At 37.3% G+C, this 13833-nt stretch overlaps 1 protein-coding gene across 3 annotated transcripts in view; it reads left to right on the top strand.

Moving 5' to 3' along the window:
• The window catches only part of MED14 (mediator complex subunit 14), a 38157-nt gene that overhangs the window by 2699 nt on the left and 21625 nt on the right, over window positions 1-13833 (top strand). For 2 of the 3 annotated variants that reach the window (XM_074905179.1, XM_074905201.1), the window contains exons 3-9: window positions 5102-5207; window positions 5881-6054; window positions 6831-6960; window positions 8505-8633; window positions 9003-9110; window positions 10729-10861; window positions 11413-11563. In XM_074905179.1, coding sequence (XP_074761280.1) covers window positions 5102-5207; window positions 5881-6054; window positions 6831-6960; window positions 8505-8633; window positions 9003-9110; window positions 10729-10861; window positions 11413-11563 — 931 coding nt within the window. The remainder of the gene's footprint in view (window positions 1-5101; window positions 5208-5880; window positions 6055-6830; window positions 6961-8504; window positions 8634-9002; window positions 9111-10728; window positions 10862-11412; window positions 11564-13833) is intronic. The other variant, XM_074905190.1, reaches the window with a different exon arrangement.

Consider the following 13833-nt stretch of genomic DNA (forward strand, 5'->3'; position numbering starts at 1 on the left):
TAGTTAGTATGATAAATAAACTTTTTGTTCAGAAGAAGCAGTTCAACAATAAAAACACTTGTAAAAACTCTTTTCTGCTTTTTTTGCATGTTATCTGATCTTTCTTGTCATGAGAACTGCTTTTTGCTTCTGTTCTATGTGTTTTTGAAGTGAAGATTATTAGAGAACAAATGTAAGAGACCAGAACAGGCCTTCTCCCCCGCCGACAACTCCCACCCCACTCCCCAAGATGAAAGAACTTGATTTCCATTTTTGTTTCTTTGAATAAATTTTATGGACTCTTGTCAGAAAATTGTTTCCTTTATTTGTGTTAACATGCTAATTAACCTAGTTTTCTTTGGAGACATATAGCAGCCATGATATTCCTAAAAATGTTAATAAAGAATTATGTATACCAGCTTGATCATTAATTCAGTTACCAAATCTTCTAAAATTCTCATAACATGTTGTGGAATTAATCCCATTTTCAGGGAATTGTAACCTGGGATAATTTCTTGAGGCCCTTTTCCTTATGCATACTATTTTATGAAGAGAAACAATCTGGTTTTTGTTGGTATGGAGTGTTGTGGGGTTTTTTTAATTATCACTCTATTTGCTGTGGAAATGACATTCGGCTTTGGTCCACAGCTCCCTCATACTGGTGGGGGGCTTCTCCCACCTAGATGTCTAGCATTTCTTGGAATCTCCTTTGTGGGACACACATGTCTGGAGCAAAATTTATGGCCTAAGAGCTTACAGATAAAAGAAAATAAGACAACCTTCAACAGTTACAAAGAATGTCCTGCAATTGAAATGGTCTTGAAATTAAATGTTCACATCCTTGTTAACTTAGACTTACAACTCCTCTTGGTGAAATGGATTACCAGCTCTTGGAGGAAATCTGTGAGGAATGTAGTATTATTACGCAGATTATTCTATTTTTCCTAACTTTGAGAGCTGTAATGAAAGCAGTAGTTGGGCTTCAAGCTCTGTTTCTTGAAGCTAGCATGGTGACATGGCATACATCCTTTGATGAAGATGTGATCTTATTATCCTCTAATAAAGTTCACATAAAATCTGAACTTCATTACTATGGTGCCTAGCTAAAAAATGCTGTTATAAGAAAAACTGATAGGAAATTATGCTTTGCAGTTCTTCTTTGTAAAGGGTCATTTATTAGTTATCAATGATAGGAATAAATAACTTCTGCAACAAGAAAGAAGTGGTTGGATTAAAAAAACATGAGTACTCTTGTGTAAAATTAATAGTGCTAAGTTCTGGGGGAAGTCCAGGGGCTTGCTTCATAATAATGGAGACCTTTTTTTTCTCAGTATTCTTTATTTTTTTCCTTTTTATCCTCCAATACAGCATAATATGTGGGAAACTTTTATCTAAATACAGTAGTGGCTGTGTAAGATTTAACTGGAACTTGGATTATAATGACTTTGCAAGGCCCTGTATTCTGTTGTGGGAAAATGGAAAGTAAAACCTTACACCCATGTTCCTGAATAAACAGTTCCCACTGAGAAGTATTTAAAAGAGAATTAATGTTAAAATACTTCCAAGAACTATATAAACATAGTGTTTTCCTAAAAACAGGCAGTTTTCCTACTGGTTTTGCAGTACTTGGTGAACAAGACTGCTACTTCTCAAACTTACAACAAAGACTCTATCATCTACACAAGATTAAGAAAAAGGATTCAGGACTGTTGTAAAAATGTTATTCATGACTTGAACAACAGTGCAATTACACACCTAATTTTTGTGAAACATTGAGTTCCATTCTTTCCTAATGACAAATTGGTGTTTTACTCCTTTCATGGACACAGATAATAATTTTGGTTAGAGTGGTACTTTGGAGATACCTCATCCAACCCTCTGCTTGAAGTAAGAGTCAGTTTGAAAGTTGGTTCAGGTTGCTTAGGATCATGTCCAGTTAAGTTTTAAATATCTTCAGGGATGGAAATCCTGCAACCTTTCTGGACAACCTACTTCAGTCTTTGACTGCCTCACTATGTGCTTCTTTGTTTTCCTAATGTCTAGTTTTTCACTGTTTTAGTTTGTGGCTGTTGTCCCTTTTGCACTTTTGAGAAGAGTCTGGTTTCATCTCCTCTATAGCAGCCCTTTAGATATTTGAAGATGGCAGTAGGATCTCACCACAGCTTTCTCAAACAGAAGCAAACACAGCTTCCTCAGCCCTTCCTTGTATGTCCTGCGTTCCAGCATCTAGCCCACTTTTTGTACAGCAGTATCTTTCTTGGCTAGGGACCATAAAACTACATGTAATGCTTCAGATGTCTCCAAATGCTGACTCGAGATGAATAAACGCATTCCTTGACCTAGGCTGCACTGGTGCTAATACAGCCTGTTGTTGTTGGAAGGGCACATTGCTGATGCCTGTTCACCAGTCTACCAGGACCCCCAGGTCCACTTCTGCAGCACTGCTCCTCAGCTGCTACTTAGTATTCAGCCTGTGCTTTACATGAGATTGTTTGGTTGTAGTTGCAGGACTTTGCATGTGGTTTTGCTGAAATTCTTGAGGTTCCTGTCAGCCAGTTCCTCCAGCCAGCTGAGGTTCCTCTGTTTGCTCTCACCAGCTTGGCATCACCTACAAGCTTCCACAAAGAGTTCATTCCTTCACATCATGGAGGCGTTAAATTGTATTGCCCCAGTATTGACTCTTAAGAAACACCACTAGTAATCAACATTAAAGAAATCCAGCTGATGGCCAGTCACAGACTATTATTCCTGACAGTCCAGCCAGTTTTTCACCTACCCGTAGTCCACTTACCTATGCCATATCTCACCAGCTTGGCTACAAGGATACCATGGGAGGTCTTGTCAAAAGCTGTGCAGAAGTCATTGTAAATGCATCGTCTGTTCTCCCCTTGATCACAGAGCTGTTCATCCTGTAGAAGGCAATTGAGTTGATCAGGGATGGTTTGCCCCTGGCAAATCTGTGCAGACTGTTCCCAGGCTGTTTTCGTGTTCATTATTTATCTGGATGTAGCTTCTAGAATGATTTGTTCCTTTAATTTTCTTCTTAACTGAGTTTAGGCCAACTGGCCTATAGGTCTCTAGATCTTTCTTGGCCTTCTTGAAGAAAGTCATGATGTTTCCCTTTTTCCAGTCAACAAGACCTTTGATCACTGTGGCCTTTTGAAAATTATAGCAACTTTACAGTGGCATGGGTCAGTTCACTCAGCATCTTTGGATGCATGTCAAGCTCGCTTAAGTGGTCTTTAACTTGATAGTCTTCTACTGTAGCTAATGCTTTACTCCTCCAGACTCAGCCGCTAGTCCGAAGGATCTGAAATCCCTGAGATCAGAACTTAGCAGTAAAGACCAAAGTAAAGAACGCACTGAGTACCATGGTCATTAGAAAGCTTTTTGATGTGCATTGCTTTTATAGGCCTCATAAATATACTCTTAAGTTTCATCTGCATTCTGTCAAGCAGAAGTAACAAGTCTTCTGTAACTTCACACATGTGGTATTAATAGAACAATTACTGGAACACTGTGTCTAGTTTTATCAATAATTTTCTTTATTAAATTGCTTTTATCTTTTTTGGGAGGCAGGAGGTGTCTACCTTTGACTTCTGGTCACAGAACATCAGTTTCAATTTTTCTTGCTATTGTGCTGTTTTCACCACAGCAGCTTGATTGACATAACTACTAGAATTTAGCATCTTCTATGTGGAGCTTGTCTGAGAGATTACTGACTTTCTGAAATTTCACTGTAGACATCTTTCAAATCCCATAAAATTTTTCTGTATCTTTCAGAGTTCTCAACATCTTGTTTTCATAGTGTGGTTACTATTAGAGCATTATGTATGTATTGTGGCTTGTCCACCATTTGAAATGTTAGCATCAGGCTGAATGCCATTCTAAAACGTATGCTCTAGAATGCAGAGAAGTTATTGGCTTAATGCCCAAGCTCATGGATGAGGTTTGTAGTATATAATGTAAGAAACTGGACCAGATGGTATTGTGCTTCTGGCCTAAATGTTCATCTGCCACAAGCAGATTATGCTTTACTTATTGCACAAAAGAGTTAACCTCATTACACCAACACTTTCAGCAGAAACAAGCTCTATCTATATTATGTGTTTTACAGATTAGGAACAGGAGGTATGATTTCTGTTTAGTAGAGACCAATATCTGTTGCACTGATTAATGTTCTTTTTGTCCACATGCTTTTGTTATTTTAGAGAACCATATCAGGAAAACTTTTTTTTTTTTTCAAAGTAGCTAGAAAACCATGGTGAAATTAGTGAACTGAACATGTAGAAAGGGAGAAAAACCTCTATAAACAGTAGGTGAAATGGTATTTCAGAGTGTATAGTATTACAGATCTACATCGTAGATGTGCATGTGTTGTCTAATGCATCTACAATGTAAATGTGTAATGAAGGGGGAAAATCTGGGTGTGCCCCTATTGTGTTCTTTTACAAAAAAACAACTTGTGAGACATGCAGACATACACTGCCTCATTTTGACTATTTCATACGGAGCACAGTGGAAGGAATATTGACTATCAGTGATTTCTCCTTATCCCAGTTTCTTTTCAAGGCAGGAATGGAAAGGAAAGTAAAAGGGTGGGGGGTTTTTGTAGTCTTCCCCACCACCCCTGGCAAAATGTTAGCATATTGTAACATACTGGGTAAAGACATCTTAAAATTACCAATGATACTTTGTTTAGTGTCTCGTGTATTTTTTAGTGAATGTCAGCTTAATGTTACTGCCAGGTCCAGTAACCCTTAGGTATATTGCCTTGTCCATATTAAACTTAACCATAAACCCCGGGGAAATCCTGTAAAAGGTATAAAAATAATTCAGTTGAGTTCATTATGGAATTGTTTCTCTGAAAATCAGTGATTAATTCATGTGAGTATGCTTTTTTGTTTCTCCAGACAGTCTTGATTGGTCAGAATCCATGTACGTTGTTAGCATTTAGGTATTTTGAACAAGGAGCTCTTTTTTTCCATGTTCTAATCAGACAAGCCATATATTTAACACAATTAGAAGTTATCATTACCGCTTTTTTTATTGGCACAGAGTTAAATTGCAGCTTTATTATGTATCTGAGCACTGGCTTAACGTACATCTGTTTTTTTTCCAGAAAAATAGAAATAGTGCAGTTTGCAAGTCGCACTCGCCAGCTGTTTGTTCGTTTGTTAGCCTTAGTCAAATGGGCTAATAATGCTGGAAAGGTGGAAAAATGTGCGGTAAGTTAGCAACAGATTTTGGTATGAAATATTCTCTCAGTGATGGGATTTCGGTACACCCTAACTTTACTATAGAAATTGAAAAAAAAAAAAAAAGTCTAGTTCATAGGCAAATGAATATTAAGTTATAACCAATTTCTTCCTATTTAGAAATTGTATAAACTTGTCTTTTAACAGTTCATGTTCCTAAAAACTCATTAGTGGCAAAAAATGAAAGGCTTGTCTGCATGTAGTTTCAGGAGTGCTTTGGGGTTAGGTGATAGGAAAGGGAAGATGGTGATCTCAGTGTGTTAGTTCTTATTATCACTTTCATCCTGCTCTTGGTTAAATAAGAATAAAGTCTAGAATGTTGCAAAAAACAAGCCCCGAGTGATTACAAACAAGTATGGTTGCATTCCAGTAGCAATCATCAGATAAAGGGCTGTGAGGCTTTACAGATCCTCCACAGCATCAAAAGTGGCATGTGCATTTAAAATGTATTTGCATATGAATGTAAGGAATGGCCAGAATGTTCATTCTTTCTTTGTTTTATAGATGTGATCACTTTAATTGGAGGTGACAGATAAAATCACCTCAGCCATGTGCATTAGGTGAACTGAATAAAAAGGGGCATTGATTTGTGCAGGTTTTGGACACACTTTTTTTTCTTTCTTCTTTTTCTCGTCCGCTACAGATGATATCAAGTTTTTTAGATCAGCAAGCCATTCTGTTTGTGGACACTGCTGATCGTCTGGCATCGCTAGCTAGAGATGCTTTGGTTCATGCTCGTCTGCCGAGTTTTGCTATCCCATATGCCATTGATGTTCTGACAACTGGATCATACCCACGGCTGCCTACCTGCATTAGGGTGAATAATGTTACCATGTGTCGAGCGTGGGGGGGGACATCCCCTGTACAGTATCAAATGCATGTTAATGAAACTGATCTTCTATGAGCAAATGGAACTGTAGTTTAATACTCGCCTAGTGCCAAGTGTTTGTAGTGTCTCTTTCTCATGCAGAGCACTTCCAATTTGAACAAGTTAAGCTTTCTTAGTAAAACATTCTCTCCATTTAGACTAGTTCTGCTCTAGGATGAGTGTAGTAGCAACTGTTCTTCCTTGGTTCCTTAAGTATTTGCAGGTGATAAGCCACCATCCTGGAAAAATGAAGTGTGAAAAGGAGATGCTGACATCTGTTGTTCTCAGAGTCTTTGCCCGTGTTTGAAAATGTACTGAAAATACTTAACAGCTCTCCTTAAGGCTGCTGCCTTTTCTTACTGTTAAAATATAGAATTAACTGGATTTGGTGAAATAATATAAACAGTGCTACCTCTGACAGAGCTATAGCTACAGATAAGGAATGGCTTTCAGATCTCAGTATTTAAAACCAAGTTTAGTCTGATGTAAGGCCCTGGATTTATTTAATTGATCCAAGTTGAGCAATTTTGCTTGGTGGTTAGTCTCAGGTAAAATGTGATCAACTAGAAAACGAATCTGAGTGTAAGGTACAAAACTTCACTGTGTGTAATGTCCTGTAGCATTTATATTTTCAGCCTTCGAGTCTGGTTTGTTTTCACCATTGCGACTGTCAATGTATTATACATGTCTGAGATATGTAGACTTGTTTGTCTTTATTTTAACAGGATAAAATAATCCCTCCTGACCCAATAACAAAGAGTGAGAAGCAAACCACACTTCATCAGCTAAATCAGATTCTTCGACACCGACTAGTTACTACAGATCTCCCTCCACAGCTGGCAAATCTTACAGTTGGTAAGAACTGGAATTACTTTTTGAAGAATACATTATTGCAGGCTGATTTTAAATTGTTGCTTTAGTGCTGAAGCAAAGCTAAAAGATAGCTTAAGCGGGACCATTAGGCATTTATTAAGACTGAGATCCTGTTTCTGTATAGCATCAAAATACGTGTTTTGTCCTTTTGAAAAATGAGGGCACTGATAGTATTGCTGAAATACTATGTACTTTCAAGAAGAAATCCTGTGCAAGTAATGGCAAAAGGTTGTAGACATTGTCTCGCTCTTTTTGCAAATGTGTTATGAAAGAGCCTGCTTTATCTCAAGTTCATGTTAACATGCAATTTAATTAAAAGTGTTAGGTCTTTCTGTACAAGCTCTTTGAACTTTAACTTAAGTCAATCTAATCTTGCTTTTTTAAATCTGTGTTGATATTCATCTTGATGCATAAAATTTGTTCGTATTTATGCATGCCTTTTGTTCTGTGGCTCACTGCAGTGCCAGATCTCTTAATCTGTTTTCAGATATCTGTTTTCATGTAGACACTAAGATGACCTTTTTTACAGGAACTGCACTAGCTAGGTGTAAACCATACTTCCACAGACCTATATTGAAGAATTTCTGAAAAATCTTAGTAGTAGTTTTCACTGGTTCCTATTGCAAGTGTTCGCATATCAGTATTAGGCTGTTTTTGTCTAATGGAAATGTAAATGGATATATGTCTGAGTGCTGCAGATTTTTCAGTTAACTAAACATTTCAATGACTCTTAGTTTCTGGTTTGGGTTTTGGTTTGTTTTAAGAAAATGTCTGGCATACTTTCAAAAATGAAATTTTGTGAGTTAAAATGGTTTAAATTTCTATAGGAATATTTCTCTATGTATAAAATTGTAAAGGTATATGGCATATTTTGTTAAGTGATTAAGAAGGTTGACTTGCAGATTATAGGAAGTACTAAAGTGATTGCTCTGCCACTCATTCTCTTTATGGCCTTGCTTACATAATTTCCCAGTTCCTGAAACTGATAGCAGTGTTCGTAAAGGTGTGGGGATATATATGTCAATTAGATAAATAGTGTACACAATCTTGGCTTGTATGCATATTATAAATTATGCAAAATGTTATCTTCCTTGTATGAAAATAGAGTTATAATACTTTAATGTTAAATAAATGGTTTGCAGTGAGATGTGTTTTCAGAGCTAGATTTCAGCCTGGGCTGAGATCGTGTTCTGAACCTCTTTTGAATATTGCTTAAAGTATTCACTGTTGATACAGCAATGAATTGGAAAAAACTAAGCCAGACATTTTGTTTGTCTAATTTGTCAGGCTAGTAGTCAGCTTAGTGTTGCTGTGTAATAAAGTAGCACAAGTGTTAGCAAGTTACTGTGACTAAAGTACTGCTGTTCAGGGCAATTTGATATGTCTGTGCTGCTTATTTACGCTGGTTCTGACACAGAAACCATAAGGACGTAATCCATTGTGAGTGCCAGGAGCTAACTACTACACTGATATTTTGAAGTGTCTTAGGAGACTGAGTGAAAAAAAAACTTTTTTTTCTTCCTTAGCAAATGGCCGTGTGAAGTTCCGAGTTGAGGGTGAGTTTGAGGCCACCTTGACAGTGATGGGTGATGACCCTGACATCCCTTGGCGCCTTCTCAAACTGGAAATTTTGGTTGAAGACAAGGAAACTGGTGGTAAAAAAAAAATCAAAGCTTCACGCTTTCTTTTTTTTAACATGATGTTCATCTCTGGTATTGATAAGTCTTGTTTATACTAGGTCTCTTGCATATCACAGCCTCAGATAATGAAGCTGTATATACTTGTCCTGTTTTCAGCTTGCTCTATGTGCTTTTAATACCTTAACAATGGTAGACTATGACAGTGTAGCAGACTGAAATTTCCAGAGTAAACGAAGGATTTTGTTGTTTTGTTAGAAATTCTGGTATGGAAATTGCTCAGACAGTTGTATCTTAATTTTTATTTTTATATTTTATAATTTATTTAATTATTTCAAATTCCTAGCCTCCTGATGTCTAATGTAAGTTATTTTTAATTCATGAAAGATGGTCGAGCCTTGGTTCACAGCATGCAGATCAACTTCATCCATCAGTTGGTCCAGTCGCGGCTGTTTGCTGATGAAAAGCCACTTCAGGATATGTACAGCTGTCTGCGTATCCTTGTGAAAGTTGCTTCTGAATAAGCTGTTTAATGTGGCCTTGCTCTTCCTGGTAGCTAGAGGTCAAGAAAAATGGACTCCCTGTTGAACTAGGGGGAAATGTCTGCATGTGGAGTAAAAATTAAGGCCTTGGAAACAATTATTCTCAGGTGCCAGCATGTAAAATTTGATGGTACACATTTAATCAGCAAAGGTAGAAGTGAGGTACTGTCGACGGATACAGCCCGGGTATCAAGAATAACACCAATATGGTTTGCCAGCGTGATCCAATTTTATTAAGCACAGAGCATCTTATATACTATTAAGGCGTGATCGCATACAGCTAAACAATCTGTGATTGGTTCTAAGCTACTGTCCACACAATATAACTCATATTTCATTGGTACAACGCGAGAAGCGCACGCAAGAAGCACGAGCCTATGGACCTCCTACTCAGTGTTTCAACTTCACTCCATATCTCTAGTTAAGGAATTTGCTAAAACAATAGGTCTCTGTGCAGTGGCAAGCCAGAGAGGAACATTGAACAGTAAGTTCTTTACACAGGGGCAGCTAGCAGAGAGTTACTCATGTCGGTATCAAGGACAGGTGGCCGTTATCTTCCAAAAACTTCTCCACAAGGTACTGTCCTGGTTTTGGCTGAGATAGAGCTAGATTAGCTCTGTGTCTTGGATTCAGTATGGGATTTGTTATAAGAATGTTGGTAAGACACTGATGTTTTTATTTGTTGCTAGAGAAATCAAGGACTTTTCAGCTTCCCATGTCCTGCTAATGTGCAGGTGCACAAGAAGTTGGGCTGGGAGAGAGCAGAGCCAGAGCAGCGGACCCAAACTGGCCAATGGAATATTCCATGTCATAGAACATCATGCTCAGTAATAAACTGGGGGGAGTTGACTGGGAGGGGTAGATCACTGCTCGGGCATCCATCAGCGGGTGGTGAACAATTGCACTGTGTATCACTTGTCTTTTCTTGGGTTTCATTTCTCTCTCTTTTTGTTATATTTTTTCATTACTATTATTATGTTTTATTACTACTATTATTACTATTTTAGTTTAGTTATTAAACTGTTCTTATCTCGACCCCTGAGTTTTACTTTTTTTCGCTTGTCCTCCCCATCCCACTGGGAGGGGAGAGAAGTGAGTGAGTAGAATATTAAAATGAGATATACATGTGCAGGAAGTAGTACAGTGATTTTCTGTGTGCAAAGGGCAAATTGCTTGAAAATGTGAAATGGTTTTCAGTGAAACAGTTTCTGCAGAAACAAACAGAATCATGTTATTTTAGGGTGACCATGGGGTTATGTGGTACCTATAGGACATGTGGTACCTATAGGGTGAATTTCTTTTTTAGTAACCTCCCTAAAAGATGATCAGAGTTAAAAATCTATAAAGCAAAGCTCTTGTGTCACTCTTGTCTAAGGCCCTGCCCTAAATAAGAGGGGTTTTTTAAAAAGAAGAAAAAGATAAATATTTCATGCTGTTTATATGTCTTTATCTCTGGATTAGTACATTAGTGTGTTTTCAGACAGCATTTTGTCCGATGTTTGTGACAAATGGATTTATGTGCTGTACATAGTTTTTGGAGGTCTCATAATTTTCTTAACTCAGTTCATTAGACTCCTTCTGCTTAGCACTTCAGTTGGAAGTCTTGCATTCGCAAACACTAATGCTGATTCGAGAGCGCTGGGGTGACCTTGTGCAAGTGGAGCGATATCATGCAGGGAAATGTCTCTCGCTCTCTGTTTGGAAGTAAGTTAATTTTAAAAGGGTGGCTAACAAACAATAAATTAAATAATAGGAGGGGTTTTGTTTACTAAGCTTGAGCCAGAATTTTCGGAATTGTACTTTCTTTTTGATGTGAGACTCCTAAATTCTTGTAATTAAGTACCTAAACATGTTGCTGAAGTGGTAGGCAAGTGAGGGAAGTACGTTAATGTACAGGGGAACAGTGGATACAGTTATAAATCAGCTTGTATTTATGTGGTTATCTAAACAAATTAATTAGTTCCTTGTCAGTCTTTGACTATGTTTACTGCTTGACTTGCACTAGATATAATTCAAAAAAGCAATCCACATGCTCTTCTGGTTGTGTTGAATTTGCAGCCATCTAAAACTTCTTTATATAGTTATAGTTTACTGACAGTTCTGCATTTAAATGTAAACTAAAATAAATGCTTTTTTCAGTTCAGCTGACATAATCTTATTTTTAACCAGAACTCTCAGAGTCAAGGATTAGCTACTGAAAAATCATATTTTCTGCTATTCCAGTTACATGGTTTAATTATTCTCTTTATTTGAAGTCAACAGGTGCTTGGCAGGAAAACAGGGACTGCATCTGTTCATAAGGTCACTATTAAGATTGATGAGACTGATGTCTCAAAACCCTTACAAATATCTCATGAGCCTCCACTGCCAGCCTGTGATTCCAAACTGATGGAAAGAGCTATGAAGGTAAAGGTTTGCTTTGCAGTAGGCATCTAGTTTTATAGATCAAAAACATAAAAATACTTTTCAGTGTCAACTTGTTTCACTTTTTTTCTATTTAAAGAGCTGTTTCTAAGATTTCTAGTAAGCAGTTACTCCAGACTGTGTTGTGTTTATGTTGGGACCTAAGATTGTTGTTACAAATTACTGGCCTTGCCTTCATCTTAAAAATTACACCTACTTCACAGTGCGTTATATACCACTTTCAAGAGAATGCTGAGGCTGAGGGGAAAACAACAGCAAAGTTTCAGTTACGGTTAGTGTTTGGCTTGAAATTCTTTAGAGAGCACCAGTTCTTCACCTTCCTGTCTTGGAGATGCTGTGTAAACTTCCTCTGAAAATCAGCTTCCCCATGATGCTTGAATTGGCTACCCAGCAGTGCTATTCACCTTAGAAAATCTTACGTTATAATTTGGAAATCTTGTGCAAAAGACCTAATGTGGTTTGCTTGTTACAGATGTTAGATTATCGCTAACCAGATTGTGTCATGTGGCATATTTGAATGTGCTTTTGTACTCAGATTCTTTTATGTTAAAGGTGTGATTGTTCAAATGATCCAAAATTAGTAATTGCAGTCAACTTCCTACCTGGATAAGGCTTCAGTGGTGATAATTCTATATCTTGGTTAATCATATCTAAGAGAAACCGCATTCTAGGTTTTATAATAAGTCTTCTGTAACTTCCTCAGCAAGTCTGGCTGTGCGTTCAGGGTGTATCAGGATGTGCGTTTATCACTATTTCTTACAGTGTTTGGGTTTTTTAAGAGAGTTTATTAACTGGAGTGAATGGTGTAGTTTTCAAACTTTCAGTACGGTTTTTCCACAGGGAAAAATTCACCGGCTCAGATTCTTCACCTGTCTTTACAGAACTTTCTACTGATGACAGCCTTCACCTACTGTACATACTTTGTATTTGAGCCTCTTGGCCCATCTTGTTTACCAAGTCTGACAGACAAGTCTCTGTATGGTGAATGTCAAGAACTTCATATGTTTGGACTACAGAGGAATGTGGGAAACTTAGTGGAGCATAGTAGCCTTCTACTCTAGTGCTAGAGTAGAAATTCTACTATTAGTATAGTAAATATATACCAAATTTACTTATTTAATAACCTAAATTAGCATATTTAGGCCACTAAATATACAGTTAATTTGGCAAAGATACTGTATTTATGCCTAAATCCAGGAAAATATGCTTTATTTAAAACATATGCTGAAGTTCTACTGGAGCTGACGCAATCCTAAACTCACCAAAGCAGGTCTACAGACTGTAGATTAAGATAGGAGGCCACTGTAAATTTGAGATTTATCAAAGTTAATGCTGAGTCCCTTTATAATTACTTGCTCTAAGTTTAAAAATTTTATTAGCTATGTATACACTGCTGTTCTAGTGTTTGAATAATGATCTCAGCTGTAATGACGTAGACAGCACACTGTTTCTGTTTATTTAAGAGACTATATAAAACAGTGGCACGAACAAATATGTTTGTCTAAGCAGGTTATTATACATTAACCTACTGAAAATCGGATGTAGCTGCAGTCTGTAACCCGCAGTCACTTGTTTGTGAGGAAGATTTAACCCATAGTAGCTGTTGAGTTGAAATGCTCTTGTGGGTGGATAAACACTTGATTTTTAAGGCCTTGTCTTGGAAAGCTTGTCTTCAGGGGAAGGTCATTGTGGTATACATGAAGGCATGTACTGAAATTCTGTATAATTCGGTTCCAGTATAAACCTCTTCTGCATTTATCTTTTATGCTAGAATAAAATTTTAGTTTAATTCGCCTTGAATGGTTTTCAAAGCAATGTGAGGTTAACTAGAAAAAAGTTTTTAAGTAATCTGTAGCTTTGCTTATGCAAAATATGTAATTAATATGACTGCAAAGTGAATGGCTATAAATGCAAATGCTTTAATTTAGGTTGCACAAGTAATCTACAGTGAATATAAGTATTGACATAAGCTTCAGCACTGGCAGTGCAACAGCCTCTAGATGTTCTAGATGCAGGGCTCTAGATACTCCTGAGTTCAGTAAGGTTGCTAATATTCAGTTTCTGCCACTGCATTTTCACTGCATTGTTGTCTCATTGGCAGGACTAAAACTAGTGTGTTGTATTTCATTGTACAGCTACATATGTGTTTGTGTAGAGACAACTGTATTCTAATAGAGCGTTGGTTTGCAGGGTTTTATGGGTCTTCTTTTCCTTAGCTTAAACTAGCTATAAATGGATGCATGTTAAGCTGG

The sequence above is a fragment of the Athene noctua genome, chromosome 1, assembly GCF_965140245.1.
Source record: "Athene noctua chromosome 1, bAthNoc1.hap1.1, whole genome shotgun sequence".
In the NCBI taxonomy this organism is placed as follows: Eukaryota; Metazoa; Chordata; class Aves; order Strigiformes; family Strigidae; genus Athene; species Athene noctua.